At 36.4% G+C, this 20,599-nt stretch overlaps 1 protein-coding gene and 1 long non-coding RNA gene across 2 annotated transcripts; both read left to right on the top strand.

Moving 5' to 3' along the window:
• Nucleotides 1–1,798: 1,798 nt before the first annotated feature.
• On the top strand, nt 1,799–2,725 carry LOC139128501 (uncharacterized). The gene is made up of 3 exons (XR_011551320.1): nt 1,799–1,905; nt 2,240–2,480; nt 2,624–2,725. It is a non-coding gene; the product is annotated as an uncharacterized lncRNA (long non-coding RNA).
• Nucleotides 2,726–2,925: 200 nt separating this feature from the next.
• On the top strand, nt 2,926–5,219 carry LOC139128505 (uncharacterized). Its single transcript, XM_070694271.1, has 4 exons — nt 2,926–3,011; nt 3,571–3,729; nt 4,099–4,353; nt 4,881–5,219. Exons 2-4 carry the CDS (start codon nt 3,586–3,588, stop codon nt 5,217–5,219), a joined length of 738 nt encoding a protein of 245 aa, XP_070550372.1. The 5' UTR covers nt 2,926–3,011; nt 3,571–3,585.
• Nucleotides 5,220–20,599: the final 15,380 nt, after the last annotated feature.

Here is a 20,599-nt window from a genome sequence, read left to right as displayed (position 1 = left end):
TTATGAAAAATTGCTGACGGCTGAAAACTGTGAAAAGGTAAAGTTTGCCATTTGTTGTGAACAAATTGACAATATTAATGATATAATAATAATAAAAACAATAATAACAACAACTATACTAATATTAATCAAAAAAAAGATGTTGTCACTCAATTATACTTCATTTCCAAGATGTGTGTGGGGATTCAGAGACAATTAAATTAAAAGTAATTAGGGACAACACTGCAACAGTATTTTTTTTTCTGTAGTTGTGCATATAAGCGAGCCATCATTTACACCCTTGAGGGCTTGAGGAGCCGGCGGGGGGGGGGGGGTCACTCAAAAAATTCAAAACCAGAAGGGGGGTGTGAACCAGAAGGGGGGGTGTGCTCAAAATGAGGAGGGAAAGATGCGTTACTCAATTTTTGATGCAGAAGAAATTCTAACACTTCTCAGATGGCACCATTACAGTCATCAAATTCTAAAATTTTCAATAAGAAAGGGAGACACCTCCCCCCCCCCAACTACTGCTTGCTCTCCCCTTTGGAGTGTTCTAGTTTTTTTGTTTTGTGAGTAAACAATTGAAAACACCCCTTCAGATTGCATCAGACTGCACCGTTGCACAAATCAATTCCTTAAAATTTTCTCTGCAAGAAAGGGAACATCACTCTGACACTTTTGCCTCAGCCTCTAGTTTGTTCTCCACTGCACTTTCAAATTTTGCCCTATCAAATGGTTTCGAATAAACATGTACACAGGACATTTCTAACAATAAAATTTGCTGATAATGAAACCAGTTCTGTACTGTGCACACATTTTTTTAAACATGTTTCATTCACACAATGGCCATGTATCCAGACATTACACTGAGAACAAAAGATTAGTATCATATATTTTATTTAATCAGTGAAAACAACAGCAAGCAAAGTCCAATAAAAAAAGGCTTCATACAATAAATGAAGTGGAAATATGTCACAACTGTATGGTTCTTTGCAGGTTGTCACAATCCTTGGCAGTATCCGATGGCTGGGGAGATCTCCTCACTGGAAAAAAAATAACAGATGCATATAAGGAAAGTACAGGAAAAACTGTGGCAGTAAACATGATAGGCAGAATAGTACCTACGGTATTTAATGGGGTGAAATTTACAGCCAAAAAAGTCAATGGAAAAGCAGTTCGTGTATACAAAGGACTGGTTTGGAAAAAGAGAGATGCAGGCGGTAATGGACAAATACCTTCAGAAATGAGTTTAAAAACTATGACTGACTCAGTGCCAACAGAATTTGCATGGTCACTTCAAGTACAAATGGAGCAACATTTGTCAACTTTTCTGGAGACATTTGTAATGGGCACAAAGTGATGAAAGAAGTCACACTTCAACTGGATGGGCATATAAGAGTGGCCGTTTCTGGAAAAGAAATAGACCGAGCAAATTTGGGCCTGTCCAATGAAATAGACATGAACGATAGTTCTATTCATGAAAACTTTAACATCATTGGCAAAATGAGAGCTTGTAGGGGTTTCGATTACAAACCGATTGGTGAAGATTCAGAAGTAAAGAATGCCACTCGAGAGCGATGGAGTAAAATTGGCAGCAGTGAAACTCAACACCGCTATAGAAGCCTGTACTGTGCCGGAGCAGTGTCCTACTCCAGTTTGTCATCTATTTGTCGAAAATGCAGAGACATGTCAAGCAGTCGCAAAAGATCACAAGACGCTTTACAGGAGGAACAAGATGAAGAAAATAATCAGTGTTTCATAGAACTGACTGATGAAGATGATAAGGACATGCATAAATATGGGAAGAGGTGGAAGCTAAATTGTATAAAGTTTGTGGTGAAACAGTAAGAAGCTAGCAATTCTTCTTCAGTCACAAGAGGCAGCATTGAAAGCGAAAAATCCCAGGAAGAGAAGGTGGCATCCCAGGTAAAACTACCCTGTATTGAAGTTGAAGTTATTATGGGAGTGCCCCATTATCATTTTTCCTTGTGTTTGCATGCATTCTGCCTGTACTTTCTTCATTGAAATGTCAGAATTTCATATTATCAGTGCAGCCTACACTCAGTCTGGTATGTTTGTAATTTTCATCGGGGTTAAACAAACTCATAAAGCCTATGATACTAGTTCACCCAGTGTTGCAATCAAAAATGCTGACAACATACCTGAAAGTTAAAAAGCTGGGGCAATAGAGGTTTGCAATCAACAACTGTATTGTATAACTTCTTATATTGGGCGAATATTCTGTTTTATCTTCCTCTAGCATAATAAGACTGTGTCTGACTATTTGGGGAAGGTGTCCACAATCATACAAGGATTTGAGAGAAAGTGGGTTTCTGGCACTCCCATCAGGCAGACTTTTGTCCTACTACAAGAACAGCGTAGAACAAAAACCTGGCTTCAATGATGAAATTCTGCACTGGATGAGGAAAGAAGCAGAAAAACGAGGGATGACAGATGATGGATGGGAAGGTGGCATCATGTTTGATGAAATGTCCATACAGGTATGTATATGTCAATACTTACCGCATTAACAACTCATGTCATCACTTCAGTAATCCACACAACCATTTCTTTCTTCAACTTTATCAGTGCATCTGATAATTGCACAACTGACGTTAAAATGAGGATTTCTTTCACTTTTCAGGAAGACCTGCAAATCAACAAACGTGGTGGAAAAACACAGTTAGTTGGATTTGTGAACATGGGACAAGAGAGTGAATGTATAAGGTTTTTTATGAACGGAAAGTGAACTACTGTAGTTTACTTAAGTGGACTTATGCTGTTTATGTTTAGTCACCTCACTCCCTAAATCAACTGTACATTTGATTGAGTAAACGAATACATCAATTTCATATGCTCATTCTAGGAAAGGAAGAGAAAACGCTGGCTTCACATGTATTGCAACTGGTCTATTTAGCTGACAATGGGTACAGGTTTCCATTTGTCACTTTCCGACAACAGAAGCTAATAGTTCTGAGTTATTCAATATATTCTGGAGAGCTGTATCATGTCTACATAAATGGGGATTCAAGGTAATTATATTTGCAACGTATATCCAGCCAGAGATTCTGTTTTAAATACCAAGTTTAGCGAAAATCATGATCACTTACTATGCAAAGGAAGATCAACTTTTTTGCTGCTGCCATTATACTCTGTATGTCATACTTGTACAAAATCAAATGACCAAAAAAATAAAAATAACCTCAGCTAGTTACTGCAGGTAAACTATCAATTTTAATAGTATAAAAATTATAATTCTTAGCCATAAAAAGTGTACCACAAGATATTATAATATTTTGACAAATGAATTTACCCATACATACATGTGTGAATTGAATGAGATATTGTACATTGCCTTTAAATTTGAATTTTGAAATCAGTATCTGTCATGGTTCAAGTTAGCATGGTAAAAATATATGAATGTTTAACATATATGAGCAGGAAATACTACACACCATATGCAATTATGATTGATTAACAACCACTTTTACCTCAGCAATATAAAGAAAACACATGTACTCATTCTCCACCGTCCAATGTAAATTTGGCTAAATTTGCATACATGTAGATGACAATATTGATTACTTGCAGGTTGGGTTTGCATGCATGGATGGCTCCAGCAACAACCGGTCTTTCCTGAAGATGCATTTTATGGATGACATGAATAGTGCTAATCCGAGAAAGGAACAGTTTACTAAAACAAGTCTATATGGTTACAACCAGAAAGTGTCCTTCATAATGGATCCTTCAGTAAGTTTACATTCATATACACAATTATAGACTCACATAGCCTCCACAAGGATTATTCAGCAAAATTTAGATAACACCTTAAAGAATCCATGAAATTTTGGCAATACCCTACATTGGATCTATGCGTGAATTATAACCGAGTTTCACACATGCGAATGAATAAATATGAATCAGATAAACTTTCACCCTGGCCATAATTCCAAATATAGTTATGCAGTTTAGGTCTCAAGGACTTCAATACAAGTGTCTCCTATACTGTCAAACGCCAATGAAAACCACCTTGGCAAAGCACTTACCCTACATAATGAATACTAGGGACAAGTTTAAAATACTCTTCTCTCACTTAGCATCTCTTCTTCTCTCACTTAGCATCTCTTCAAGAAAATCAGAAATAATATTCTGAAGAGTGGTTCCCGCCAGTATGACAAGCGTCTTCTGCAATGTAAGGGAAAATACATATGTTGGGAATACTGGATAGGAGCATACCAGTGGGACAGAAATAAAAACACCTGCAGGATCCACTATAAATTGACAGATGCACATCTATTCCCAGACACACAACAAAAAATGAGAAATAAATTGGCAGAAGAGGTGCTAAATGAAGACATGCTGACACTTTTCAAGGTACATTACAGTTTTACTTTTTGACTGGATGTGAATAGTCCAGGATAACTTTTCTCTCTTTCTGCCAGGTTTCAATCATATGGTGCTTTACAGCAGAATTTGTCTTTCAAGAATCTACCATGATAAAACTGCTGGTAACACAGCAAGGCTTGTGTAAGCTTAATGACAATGAACTTTGACCAAATAATTAAACTATTTGTCTTTTGCCTGCATCCAGGTACATTGAGATTTTCCTTACAAAACACAAATCAGGTCATTACTTCTTACCTTTACTTTAGTTTTGTGAAATCATATGAGATAAATTATAATTTTATATGAAACTTGTGCTGAATTTTAACCACTTATTCTATACGCCTTTCAAATTTTGAGAGGATGCAAGGAATGTACTTTGTTGGGGCTATTATGTCAAAGGTTTTACATTAACTTACAAAAAGAAGGGAAACAAATTTGCCTTTAATTATGCATTCTGTCTGTCTGTGAAGTTGTACAATCATCCTTATATAGTCTATCTTTTTCTTTATCCTAAGGCTTATCAGAATGATCTCCATGATGGGTCTCATCTCGATGCAACAGTTGAACTGCTACAGCATACCAGCAAGTTAATCAAAACATTCCGCGACCGACGGCCAATCATGAGCATGGATGACATACGACTGAAGGACAATGAAGATGCTCTACAATGGTTCCTTAACTGGGACAACAGTATCCTACATGATGACACCCAGGACAGTCAGTCAAGAAAGCGGTCTCTCATGAGTGTGGAAACCAGAGATGACTTGGTCTCTCTGGTGATGGGTTCAATGAACTGTGTAAGAACAAATTCTCTAAGAATGGGGAAGTATTGTGCCAGCCAGGTTGAATACTGACATTGTGGAGAACATATTTTTGTCAACAAAGAGCAAAGTTCAATGGGCCTACCACAAACCCTACTTACCTTCAGTACTGTTATACTGTTAATAGTATCATCCTTGGTCAAAACACCACATCGAATAATTCAAATACAGGCAGTACAGCATCCCCATATGCCATGTCACTCTCTAAACCAATACACCCTGCAAAGAAAATTAGAGTTTAATAGTTTAATATGAGCAATTCAGGTTCAACTCAGTTACTAAGTGGAATATATAAGGGTTATTTACATTTTAACTGAAATCCTCTTCATTAATATTATCTGATTATAAAACAAACTAACAAAGAGTTACTGTTAATTGGATTGCAACAGCATGCTGACTGTATTTTGCAGGCATTATCCACCTGGTAGTGCCACACAACATGAAAATTTACTTAATACAATAAATAAGCAGGGTTTCAAAATTGATATAAGCTGCAACTTTTTTTCATTTTCATGGTTTTATAGTAAAATTAAACTATTTCATGTAAATGTACTTTAACTCAGAGATGTACATACCAGTACAATACCCAACTGACACAGCTCTAATTTTAGTTTGGAAACTCAAATATGGCTACCTCCATGCAACTATTAATTAAGTAGTGGAATCTTCAAAGTATGTAAACCTACTGTGGTAATATGGATAACAATGGAAAACCCAACAATATCAAAAGCAGAACAGCAGTTGATACATATTTAACTATCACTTTGTGTCCATGCATCATTTAACAATACACATGACATCACACAAAAGGCAGAATTTTGTTAAATATTTTTCATGCAGTTTTCACATATTGATCAACATTCAATAGATGACTATAATTGAGTTTGTTAACTGAGAAGATTGTTAGAACTTTGTAATATGTTTGAATAAATAATGAACTGTTTTCATGAACGAATATTTGCATAGAGATTGTAATCTCGCATACAAATGGTTGCATGTATGAAATTTCATTTTCATTGCATACCTGGAAATTGAGAGTGTGAAATAAAGTCAATTTCAAACTTTTACAAATTCTGTGTCTTTGACTGTGTAAAAATTACCAACAGTGTGATGTCATTGCACATGATCAACAGAAACTGTGTCGAAACAAATGACAACATGCAGCAAATATAACATTGTTAGCCAAGTGAGAATGACAGACTTGGGATTAGGTTTCTCACACTCTGTGGTAACACTGATCACATAGGGAACTTGTGTGAGAAATCTTCTCCCGTCCTTGATGGTGGTTAGAATCTATTACTCGCAAGTTATGAGACAAAACTAAACTTTCCCTTAGTGCTAACTCATCCTTCGCTTGAAATTTACCAAAAACCTACAATCGGTGATCTTCACACTCAGGGCAAAACCATTCTGTTTCTGGAGGAGAAACAGCCCCGTTAGGCAACTATTCTTCATCCAGAACAATCTCTGTGGTACCAATGATTACATTTATCCCAACACAAGTAATGCTCTTTTAATCTCCAGCAGTTATGCTACCAAAACTGAGCTCTTCTTCCCGTAGTTTCTTGGCCTGTTTTCTCCTCTTTGGTTTTGAAGACATGGCTGTTCCTGTTAACTGTAATTCACAGTTTCTGTTTGTTGTGTACCGGTATGTTGTTTCCGTTTTTGTCCACCTGCTTTGCTGGTACTGGTTGAAAGTGATGATGTGGCTTCATCAAATACATATGGATTTGGCATGTCATTGTTCTCACATAAAACTGTGGCCAGTGAATTTGACAACTCCTCCTTAGTTGTCCGGCTTGTGTACTTCACACCATAGGCCTGGCAGAGAAGTGTCAAGTCATTTTTGTTTAGGGTGCTATCAACAAGAAAAGTCCTGTCATTTACCAAGATTGCTTTGAGTCTACAATGAGAGGCACATTTGTTGGATGACGTATCTTGTTGAATTGATGTCATCTGAAAATCTGTTTTTCTTTTTGTCTTCAGTTCTTGTACTGCCTTAAGGTGTGCCAGAGTCTTCTTCCTTTTCAGTTTCATTAGCAGATCTTTTCTCAGTTGGTTATTTGTTATATGTATGTTCTTTTACACAACTACACCATACATCCTATTTATTAGATCAGCTGTCATACATGTATCATTTAGTATAATCTTGCAGTCTTCACTCTTTCCTTTCCATGCATCAGTGTGGGAGATGAACTCTTCTGGAACAGTTTTGTCCATGACTGAAACAGGCCACTGTCAGCCAGCATAACATCTTCTAATTTCTGCAGAGTGGACTCATCTATACCAACCTCTTTTACAAGTTCCTCCTCTAGCACTCTTCTCTCTTCAAGGTGAATGAAAAACTTGAAGGCATCATCTGTTATATGAGTCAGGCTACCTCTTATGTTTTGCTTCTGTTGTATTGCTACCAATGTGTCTGGATAATTTGATGACTCTACCAATGAGGAAAATGTGTCCTCAAGTTGTTCCAAAGCCTCAACATGTGTATGGTAAAACTGAAGCAACTTTTGTCTTTTGTACACGTGTGTCGTCACCAATTTTTTATACTTGTGTTTAACTTTTGCTATACACATTCCGCCAATATACCGAACTTTGCCTTTTGCTTCTTCTGATATACTGCAATGTGAAGAGGGCCTTTGCATTTGTTTATTATCATCAACAGCATAACTCTCTCTCTTGTGTTTCAGCACAAGAGACTGGATTTCAATGGCCAAATCCATAGCAACATTATGTTGGTCTTCTGTTGGGAATGCTCCAAACAGCTCACTGCATGCTGCTTTGAACAAAGGCCCACTGACGTATTTTTTGAAGCTGGAGTAGAATGCACGGCTATGACTTCCCTCCACTTTACTTCCCTGCCCAGGTTGGTAGAGATTGGTTAAGAAGAGACTGAATTTTGTCCCAAAGTGTGCCAAAGAATTTGTTCAGCTTTACGATGTCATCTCTTAGAACATCTATAATTTTCTGTCTGTGGATTTGCTGTTTTGTGGCAGGCTTTGGCATGGATATTAACTTCAAAACTTCTTCTGCTTGAAGATGTGGAGGAACAGTTTTGCTGACTTCCAAATTATGGATCATCTCATCTATGCATTCCAACTCTCCCTCATCAAAGTTATCAGCCTCAGCCAGAGTAGTCACTGGTGTCTGTACAGATGAATCATCAATTATTCCAGCTTGGTCGACAAAGTCTGTATTGCAGCATGATGCATCCAAAGGTACACCAATTAATTCTTTGCTCGCAAAGTAAAAGTCTTTAACTATCTTCGGACTGGAACACATACTGAAGGTTTGAAGTTTAGCATGCAAAGTCCATTAACATGTGTTGCCCAGCTGACTGCCACGGCCAATTGACCAGGGTGGTTTAAATGTGTACAATCTACTTCCAACAGCTTCCAAAGTCAAACCTTGGGCTTTATGAACTGTCATACCATAGGCAAGCCTTATGGGTATCTGCAGTCGTTGAGCAAGAAGGGTGTTACTACTTGGATCATACTTAGTAAACATCATACGCTTTATCTGTACTGTTTTACCGATATTGGGAAAGAACACTGACACATGGTCGATACCCATTTCCTGTACACTTCCAGTTAGACCATTTACCAAGTCGCTTGATATGTTTCTAACCAATATAACTCTAGCTCCTTTCTTTAACGTCAAACAGTGTGGTGCTGCAAACTTGTTTAGCAGTATTTTGTCCCCCCCCCTTTCTTCTGATATGTATTCTGTTTGTTCGCCTTGCAATGCCATGAGATTCATGGCATTGTATAGGTCGACTTCATAATTTTGTCCAAAGAGACGTACTGGTTGAATATCTGTTGTAATTTGCCGGTCTAATCTTGTGAATAATTCTTTGGTGTCAGCAGAGAGAGGCCCATTTGTGCATTCTTTGATGGCCTTTACAAGATTTGGATCTCTTTGTCGAATGACTTCAGACAGAATGATGGTATGAGGAAGCAGATATGCCATATGTTGCTCTGAAAGGCATAGTGCCCTGCATCGCCTGTCCACTGATCAGGTACTGGTGGTAATTGATTAAAATCTCCCACGGAAATGACCTGCATACCTCCAAATATCTTGTTGTTATTGCTGTTACTAACATTTCTCAGGATATACTCAAGGTCACTGAAAGTCTTGCTGCTCAGCATTGAAATCTCATCGATTATGAGTACATCTGCCTGTTCAATTCTGTTTTTGACAGCTTCATATTTTTCATCTGTTTTTATCAGAGAAACCACTTGTTGCTTGGTATGTGTACTCATACCAATGCCTGCCCATGAGTGTATGGTCATGCCGCCTTGCAAGCATACTGAAGACTGCTCAGCCCAGTTGTTCCTGTTACAGCTACTACTTTTTGTTTTTTTTGCAGGCGCTTTACCATTTCCCTCACCACATGAGTCTTGCCAGTGCCAGCATGACCAGTAAGCAGAAATTATGGCCTGCTAAGGTAAATCAACTGCTGCCTGTTGTTGTGCATTCATCTTGACAGTTTTAGCTTGTGACAAAAATTATTTGAACAAGAACTTTGCAAAAAAGGAAAACATAACAATATGTCTTATCCATACACCTGTGAGAATAATTTTTTAGCAATGTTATACCAAGGAATATGTTTGACAAACAGATGCTTTTTCTTGAAATTATTGAACATGTAAGAGTTTAAATTTTGATGAATAAAATATTCCTTGGTACCACCAGTGCAACTGCAGTGATACAGGTATCCATCACACAACAAAAAAATGTCAACTCTATCAAGATTTAAGATAAGTGAAATAGAAATGGCCTGAGATCCACAAATAATAAACTGTTTTGGCTGATGAACACAAATTCATTTTAACAGTATTACTGTACTTACAAGTGTTACAAATTAAAGTTTTACTCCACTTGTAATTGTAAAAATAATTGTCAGAGAGTTTTTCTTGTTACTGATAAATACCTGGCTTGTACAGTTCCATCAACTATGATAAAAGCAGCTGTGTGTACCATATAATTGGTGAGTATTGTCAGTAATGTTTAAACTGATATATTAAACCCTTCATTCCAGTAATTTGATGTATGGAGGATTATCTTTCATAGAGTATCAGAAATAATCTGTTATACTTTCAGCTAATTTTTCCCTTTTTTTGAGAAATTAGTATTTATAAGCTTGCCAGTCATACCTATTGTTCTCTATAAGGCGCCTTCTGCTACGTTGGCTGTTCTGGCCAGAGCGCGAGATGTGAATGCTACCTTCTATTGGAGATGGTCAGTGAGAGGCGACAATGAGAGTATATTGCATAAGCTGCCGAACTCTACATCTGGTTTTAATCAGATTGCCTTGCATGATGTATGTGGATGAGGTGGTAGGTACGCACAGCTTTCTCCATCTCTCCGGAAGGCACATATTAAGTTTGCAAGATCTTCAAAACGACTTTTGTGTTGCCCTTATCCGTTCTTTCGAGCCCCCCTTATTCAGCTTTCTTGAGAAGTTCTGGTTGAAGTACAATGTAGTTAACTACCATAAGCCATAGACAAGTAACTCTGCTGTCACAGACATAGTCTTGGTCCTTTGACATCGCAAGTGCCTGTAAGTCAAATGGAGCATTGTAAGCACGTATAGTTTCACAAGCATTGAGAAGTTTGTGTAGGTTCTTGAGTGAGACTTGAGGTTGTTCCAGTTGTTCTTGGTCCGGTGGACAATAAGCTTTTTCAAGTTCCTCCTCCTTCTACCCATCATCTATTAAAAATCCATGGCTGCCACCGCCCCATGCAATTCCAAACACTACAGCCCAAAAAGTATGCCTCAGTGTACGGTATTCTGCAAAGCATAATTTCTATTGAACAGCGCTTTCAGCTGGTCGCTATTGACAACGGCGATCCTTTTTATGAAATTATTTTCAATAGATTATCAATTGAAAATCTGCTTGGGTGCCCCTCATGCCAGGCACTCGTGTGTTGAGGTCACATCATAAACATTTCCACAATGACCAGTAAATTGACTTGAACACTTTTACATCAAGGTATCCGTTGGTTTCTTGTACTGATGTTAAATCGAAGACACTTGTTCAGTTTTGGCACATTTTGGCGCACTTTGGCGTAGTTTGGCACCATTGTGAACGGGGAACTACATGCGAATGAGCGATACAACAAAAGAATATCGATCGATAACGCTCACTTTACGATTACAGTGAAGAGTCTAAGCCCGTTCACCTCTGCTTTGTGTTATTTTGCAGTTTACTGGAATTTTCATACTTGATATTCACAACAATTTGGTAGAAATTACAACAATCTAACAGGTATTCGGTCTGTACAATTTAAGAGACACTAACCGATTAAATGAATCAATATAAGACCCTGATTCTGCATATGCAAACGCCGTAAGATCGCCATTTTATTTAAGATCGCCATTTTATTGAGAGCAAGAGCAAAATTTCAGCGATCGGAAAAATAAAACGCAACTAAACAAAGTTTCGTCGGAAAATTCAAAAAAACTAAAACCACAGGAATTGTGTATGTCAATCAAAGAAACAAAGTGCCACTTTTCACTATCATTCTTTCTTTGGGAAATCGAGCTGATCAGACACATCGTAAAATAAAAAATACATCTGAAAAAAAAGTTGGTTTAACATTTTCATTTCGCTGTTATTTTTTAAAATGTTGGTATGACACAAATCATGAAGGGAAACTAAAACTCTATAGTTTTTATGTTTTTGAGTTTTCCTCTTATTTTTATGAAATGACGAGTTAAAGATCGTTTTGCTGTTGTTGTTTTTACTTAATTTTGCATATGGTTGTTATCTCTTGAATTCCCAATTGAAATTCTTCTCAAAATATCATAATTGTAAGGGCAGCATATACGGGAAATAGGACCTATTACCCTTCTATCAATATTTAGCTGTGCAGCAAGGGAATGCGGCGAAATTTTCAACATGACACGAGCGGTGAAATTGACACTCTGAACGCGCACTCCACGTATGTGTGGCGAATATTTGGGACGCTACAAATGGGGCGCCTTTGAGCTGTGGTGAAAAGCTCATAGAGAATCAACGTGGCCAACTGTTTCTGTATCAATCCTTGGATCAAGCATATTCTTGAGAAGTGAAGACGTAAATTGCTCACTAACTATCAAACAGGGATGTCTATAGTCATGACAAATTTTGTGAGAAAGTGTCTTTGTACTGCTTGTGTATCTTTTCCAGTTCTTTTAAGGCGGACTCAGTTATTTCATATGGTCTGGCTCGAGTCAGAATACTTCACCTGCAATATTCCCAAGATGTGTCTTTGAATATGATAATGAAACTGTGTAAATCGCCAAATGCTGATGAAGCGATCTTTTTTCTTGCGTCCGAACACCTTTAAATCGAGAAAAAGTCAGGTGTTGAATTATACTTTAGTCACAAATTTTATTTGTGTTAACAGCGTCTGTGCCAGCCAAACATTGTAAACTAAGAGAATGTTCTATTAACTTATCATCAAATTCTTGCACGAACGAGGAGTCATCGAAGGCTGTTACCAAATTTACTGTATCATAAACTTTACCACGTCCAGTTGGTCCATTTATGAATATGAATGACATTTTTGTGATATCTATATCATAGAATTTTTTGTTTTGAAATTATTTTTTGTAAAGATATATTACGATAAGACAATGGCAATCCTTTCTATATCAGATGCAATAAAAATACTGGAAAGTGGTAGCAATGACGTTCAAATTGGTGATAGAGGCGGCAAATTCAGGTTTGGAGAATATGAAGATCCTATTATATATGTAGACAATCTAGAATGCATTTTTCCAATCAATCCTAAATATGGTTCCAAAGATCCCGCCACATGCAATGAAATGGGTGTATCTTGGCGATAAACTCTTCAAAAGTTTCCCGATCTAATGGTATCCAGGAGATTAGGTGAAAGTTTTGATATAAGTACTGCTAAAACCTTTGCTGCAAGCCTGGCCGCACACTCCAAAAACGCCCCTGTATCATTTTACAATCCTTCTAAAGTGTATCAGAAGCGAAGGAGCAACATACTGATAAAGTGTTTTAAATTTGGTTTAAGAGATTTCACAGTGGTGTTTTCGGTACATGCATTGACATAGCTTAAGAAATCGATAGTGGGTTAAAAACAGTAACCAGATTGCCAGCCATAGAAAATCCTGCTATTATACCTCCTAATATTAGAAAAGGTAGGAAGATAAATTGCTGACATTTAAACCGCGCTTATTTAAGCGTTTAGTTATGATTAATCTTTCTTTCACCATAGAGAGACTCTCTTGTGCTGCGCCATAACACAAGGACAAGACAAGGAAGAAGAAGGAGTCGACTTAGACAGATTAGGTGAGATATATAAACGAACAAATGCCGAAAAAGATATTATAGTGGATTTTGATAACCTATCATAGAATATTTTCTTTTAAAACATCTTTAGGATAGTATATAATAAAGACTATGATTGAGAATAGGATAAGAAAATTAGCTGATATATTGAAACTTGATTTAAATAGGGACCTAGACACTCAGAACTACTTATACACCATGTCTCACTCAGATATAACAGATTTTTTGGGGCACAGATTTGTTCTAGAATACCCCTTCGGTAAAAAACAGATTGTATATTTCAATAATATTATCTTAGAGATAAATTAATAAATAAACATGAGAGAGGCGAGCGCCGATGCACCAGCTTTTACTCCAAGGAGACTTAACATATATTACAATAATATTTTCCAAAAGTCAAGCGAGTCGAGGACATAGCAAGGATCGACATAGAAGGCATGGCCAAAGAAAGAAAGATGTACAATGTTTATACAGGAATGGAAGTCAAATTGGTGGATCCAAAAGAAGAACGAAGTATGCCGCAAAGTCGTACATTTTATGCTAAATTTAAATATGTACACACAAAAGAGGTAGATGATTGGATATGAAACAACTATTGAATGATCGCCACGACCATATGCTTGGAACAATTGAAATTTAGGGTTCTGGTCTCGTTCTCGAGGAGGTACTTAATTTTAAAAGTAATTCTACTGGAAGTTCTACTAGGGGCCGGCGCCCGGTGAGGAGTCGATATATGATTCTAGTGGGGTTGGATCTGCGGTGGGGTAAGCATAATTCAATTGCCACGTGCTACGAGCCACGCACCGCGCTCCGTGTGTCGCGAGCCAAAGTTCACGATAAATGATTAAAATGTTAAGCTAGAAATAGATGCATTTTCACTCTTATTCACTTTGTTGATTGATCTTCACTGTTAAATCACATTTAATACACGCCTTGTATGTGCATAAAGTGGTGACCTGTGATATGTGTGTTTTACGAATTCAACATTTACTGGCCGGTAGGGACTGGAAAATAATTATAGGAAGAGAGGACGAATTTTTCAAAATGATGTTGAAAAAGTGACTCTCCCCAATTGTTATGCTGTCCGTGTGCGTGCTATAGTCAACATCAATAATATTTTATTTGACAAATATTTACTTTATCATAATGTGACGCATCATCCTAATTATTATGAAGGCTGTTGCACTAATATACTGGCAAATAAGTTAAATTTAGGTCAAAGGTCATCCTTGTTACCTGATAATTTTGCTGTACACTTTCCTTACATGCTGGACTTCCAGCAAAAATCAGGCCTATAGCCATATCGGCTAGGTAGAATATCATCCTGGTCGCTTGATATTTTAGCAGAAATCTTAGTTAATATAATCATCTCCGTCCACTAAACTTCAGACCTCGACCTCTCTTACCTGGTCTTTAATTTATAGATGTATATAATTAGTGAGGTACAGGATGATTTGAAGGCCAAATGTCGTTGTTTCATACTGGTCACAGTTCAACAGACACCAGCCGTCTTTGACTCTTATGTAGGAGAAGCCACAGCTTAGTTGCAAATGGGGAGAGGGCAGGTCAAAGATCATAAATTCTCAAAAATAATATTGTAAAAATCGTCTTAATATTATCATAGCTTGAGACCTAGATATTTGAAATAAAGCGATCTTACCATATGGTCTGCAAAATTAATGTACAGAGTTTTGATTGATCAATTTTAATGTTACAATTTTACCTGCAGTGTAATTTTGAAAATACAGGCCCTCCCTCCGTATAATTTTTTTCAATTCCTTTCTGCATATGTTCCTTGATGAAGATTTTGTAGACACACATTTGCTGCTTTGATCTTTATCCCTGAAAAAGAAAGAGAAGATAGTATACCCAGTGAGTCTAACGTACACCTAATGAACTGATACATGCACAACAAAAAAAAGGAAAACCTGAGGAAATATAATAACTTACTTTTCTCAACAAGAGTGGAACTGCATGCTTCCTAACACATTGAATAAAAACTTAATAAGTATTAGTTCAAACAAAATAACAAATATTATGTGAATGATGTGTCAGTGTCTATTTTTGACACGGTATGTCTTGACTGCTTTACTGTTATGTTACTTAATGAAAATATATAAAAATACACTATAGCAAAAATAGGTCAATAACCATACAAACATATTCAGGCATTTTAAAAAATACATAAATACTTTTTGTAAAATACAATTTTAAAATTTGCCTTTCATAAGGGATAATTTGTTGCAGACTATTTTTAAAGCGCATGCCTATAAATTATTTTAATATATAATCACCAAGGATTTTAATCTCATCATCTGTGAGTTGCCGTGACACTGAATATAGGTTATGACAACTCGCAAACAATGACAGCAGAGGCCCATACAGGTCTCTCACATCTTCTGTATCTTTCTTCAAGTCAGGACATATGTGCTCTGTACACTCTACTACGCTATTGCATAACAGCTGTATATTCTTTTCCTGTAATCAAACATGATATTAACTTTAACACAACATTCACCTGCATTTCACTTACAGAACTGAATGCTAGGCTGTAATACTATAAAAGCATTAATTTTCACTTGGATTTCATTTCACTATTCTGATGTTTGGGACACATTCACTACATGTTACATTCACGGATTTGGATGTGAAACAATGAGCTCTAATGTATTTAATAGTTTCACAGTTTTAATTTAGCCAATTTTATCCATTGGCGAAAATAGATAATTTGATCCCAGCGAAACACAAATGCTTTTACAGTACAGTAATTGATAATAAAACACACCATAAGCATAACCTGTTCAAGAAGTCTATTCTTGCTATAAAGGTACCACAAAATTTGCTCAAATTAAAAAGAGAAATGATTCTTATCTATGAAACATATTGTTGTAAATTTCAGCACACTTTAGACACACTCAAACAGACCATTCCTTTTTCCTGTTTCGGTACATGCATTGACATAGCTAAAGAAATCGATAGTGGGTTAAAAACAGTAACCAGATTGCCAGCCAGAGAAAATCCTGCTATTATACCTCCTAATATTAGAAAAGGTAGGAAGATAAATTGCTGACATTTAAACCGCGCTTATTTAAGCGTTTAGTTATGATTAATCTTTCTTTCACCATAGAGAGACTCTCTTGTGCTGCGCCATAACACAAGGACAAGACAAGGAAGAAGAAGGAGTCTACTTAGACAGATTAAGAGAGATATATAAACAAACAAGTGCTGAAAAAGATATTATAGTAGATTTTGATAACTTATCTTAGTATATTTTCTTTAAAAGAAAATTTCAGAATAGTATATGATAAAGATTGTGAGACTATTGTCGTCAATGAATATAACATAAGAAAATTAGCTGATATATTGAAATTTGATTTGAATAGGGACCTAGACACTCAGAACTACTTATTTACAATGTATCATTCAGATATAACATATTCTTTTGGGCATAGATTTGTTTTAGAAGATCCCTTTGGTATAAAGCAGATATCATATTTCAATTATATTAGACATAAATTGATAAAGAATTATGAAGAGGCGGGCGCCGATGCACCTGATTTTATTCCAAGGAGACTTAACATATATTACAATAATATTTTCCAAAGTCAAGCGAGTCGAGGACATGGCAAGGATCGACATAGAAGGCATGGCAAAAGAAAGAAAGATATGTACAATGTTTATACAGAAATTGAAGTCAAATTGGTGGATCCGAAGAAGAACGAAGTATGCCGCAAAGTCGTACATTTTATGCTAAATTTAAATATGTACACACAAAAGAGGTAGATGATTGGATATGAAACAACTATTGAATGATCGCCACGACCATATGCTTGGAACAATTGAAATTTAGGTTCTGGTCTCGTTCTCGAGGAGGTACTTAATTTTAAAAGTAATTCTACTGGAAGTTCTACTAGGGGCCGGCGCCCGGTGAGGAGTCGATATATGATTCTAGTGGGGTTGGATCTGCGGTGGGGTAAGCATAATTCAATTGCCACGTGCTACGAGCCACGCACCGCGCTCCGTGTGTCGCGAGCCAAAGTTCACGATAAATGATTAAAATGTTAAGCTAGAAATAGATGCATTTTCACTCTTATTCACTTTGTTGATTGATCTTCACTGTTAAATCACATTTAATACACGCCTTGTATGTGCATAAAGTGGTGACCTGTGATATGTGTGTTTACGAATTCAACATTTACTGGCCGGTAAGGGACTGGAAAATAATTATAGGAAGAGAGGACGAATTTTTCAAAATGATGTTGAGAAAAGTGACTCTCCCCAATTGTTATGCTGTCCGTGTGCGTGCTATAGTCAACATCAATAATATTTTATTTGACAAATATTTACTTTATCATAATGTGACGCATCATCCTAATTATTATGAAGGCTGTTGCACTAATATACTGGCAAATAAGTTAAATTTAGGTCAAAGGTCATCCTTGTTACCTGATAATTTTGCTGTACACTTTCCTTACATGCTGGACTTCCAGCAAAAATCAGGCCTATAGCCATATCGGCTAGGTAGAATATCATCCTGGTCGCTTGATATTTTAGCAGAAATCTTAGTTAATATAATCATCTCCGTCCACTAAACTTCAGACCTCGACCTCTCTTACCTGGTCTTTAATTTATAGATGTATATAATTAGTGAGGTACAGGATGATTTGAAGGCCAAATGTCGTTGTTTCATACTGGTCACAGTTCAACAGACACAAGCCGTCTTTGACTCTTATGTAGGAGAAGCCACAGCTTAGTTGCAAATGGGGATAGGGGCAGGTCAAAGATCATAAATTCTCAAAATAATATTGTGAAAATCGTCTTAATATTATCATAGCTTGAGACCTAGATATTTGAAATAAAGCGATAAAGCGATCTTACCATATGGTCTGCAAAATTAATGTACAGAGTTTTGATTGATCATTTTAATGTTACAATTTTACCTGCAGTGTATTTTGAAAAATACAGGCCCTCCCTCCGTATAATTTTTTTCAATTCCCTTTCCTCATATGTTTCCTTGATGAAGATTTTGTAGACACACATTTGCTGCTTTGATCTTTATCCCTGAAAAAGAAAGAGAAGATAGTATACCCAGTGAGTCTAACGTACACCTATGAACTGATACATGCACAACAAAAAAAAGGAAAACCTGAGGAAATATAATAACTTACTTTTCTCAACAAGAGTGGAACTGCATGCTTCCTAACACATTGAATAAAAACTTAATAAGTATTAGTTCAACAAAATAACAAATATTATGTGAATGATGTGTCAGTGTCTATTTTTGACACGGTATGTCTTGACTGCTTTACTGTTATGTTACTTAATGAAAATATATAAAAATACACTATAGAAAAATAGGTCAATAACCATACAAACATATTCAGGCATTTTAAAAAATACATAAATACTTTTTGTAAAATACAATTTTAAAATTTGCCTTTCATAAGGGATAATTTGTTGCAGACTATTTTTAAAACGCATGCCTATAAATTATTTTAATATATAATCACCAGGATTTTAATCTCATCATCTGTGAGTTGCCGTGACACTGAATATAGGTTATGACAACTCGCAAACAATGACAGCAGAGGCCCATACAGGTCTCTCACATCTTCTGTATCTTTCTTCAAGTCAGGACATATGTGCTCTGTACACTTTACTACGCTATTGCATAACAGCTGTATATTCTTTTCCTGTAATCAAACATGATATTAACTTTAACACAACATTCACCTGCATTTCACTTACAGAACTGAATGCTAGGCTGTAATACTATAAAAGCATTAATTTTCACTGGGACTTCATTTCACTATTCTGATGTTTGGGACACATTCACTGCATGTTACATTCACTGATTTGGATGTGAAACAATGAGCTCTATTGTATTTAATAGTTTCACAGTTTTAATTTAGCCAATTTTATCCATTGGCGAAAATAGATAATTTGATCCCAGCGAAACACAAATGCTTTACAGTACAGTATTGATAATAAAACACACCATAAGCATAGCCTGTTCAAGAAGTCTAATCTTGCTATGGAGGTACCACAAAATTTGCTCAAATTAAAAAGAGGAAATGATTCTCATCTATGAAACATATTGTGGTAAATTTCATCACACTTTACACACACCTCAAACATACATTTCTTTTTGTTGGTTTCACAGAAAAAACTCATGCAAATGATTTAGAGAAATAATAATGTTTGAAAAGCCGATAGTTTAGCTTGCTTTGTATCACTATCAATACTTAGCTACTCAATACAGCTGGGTAAATGCATGCACATCATGTTGTTTTGATAAACCCTGAAGTCTTGATTCTGAGTAACTTTTAGTGAATACTGGTTAAGTAAAAAAAAAAAGACAATTAATTGTAACTGAGGTTAGTGTGAAAAAATTACTGACAATGTCTTCAGCAAACATGACATCAGAATAATGATAATCAACAAACCATTAGAATAATACACTTCCTGTAAACTGATGAACAAAAAGGAATATTACTTAGTTTTAACATCAACAACAACAACAACAACAAAAGCAACAACAACAACTGATTGAAAGCTGACTTGTATGAACCTGACAACACTTGTCAACATAATTCCCTACGAAAGACTTTCCATTATATTGCTGTCGGCAAACATAAATTATATTTCAGAAGGACTTCGTGAGATATAACAGGTGTCTGGCCATTCTTCCTTAAATTACCAACTTTCAAAGATAGCCATGATTGAGATCGGCAGGTGGTCATTGATTGTGATGTGCACTTTGACCGCTGAGGATGTCAAAAGACATGGCTTAATAAACATAGAAACTAAAAGGCGTGGTCCTCCTGTCATTCAATGGTATCAGTTCAAGTTCCTTGACTGTTCCGGAATCATGTAAATTCAGGTAAATACCAAGACCCACTCGGCAGTGGTATTACGTAAGCGGCATCTCCCTTGTCTTATATCGGTGCTCGTCGCCGTTACTCGTTGGCCATTTCGTAAGTTGCAATTGTCACGTCTACAGCTCAACTAAACTAGTACTTCACTGCTATATCGCATAATGGACTTGGAGAATGAAGAGCTTGACTACGATGAGACATCGCAACAGACACTGATCAAACAAAC

Source organism: Ptychodera flava, unplaced genomic scaffold (assembly GCF_041260155.1).
Source record: "Ptychodera flava strain L36383 unplaced genomic scaffold, AS_Pfla_20210202 Scaffold_56__1_contigs__length_877210_pilon, whole genome shotgun sequence".
Classification (NCBI taxonomy): domain Eukaryota; kingdom Metazoa; phylum Hemichordata; class Enteropneusta; family Ptychoderidae; genus Ptychodera; species Ptychodera flava.
This window is presented reverse-complemented; position numbering and strand designations above follow the sequence as displayed.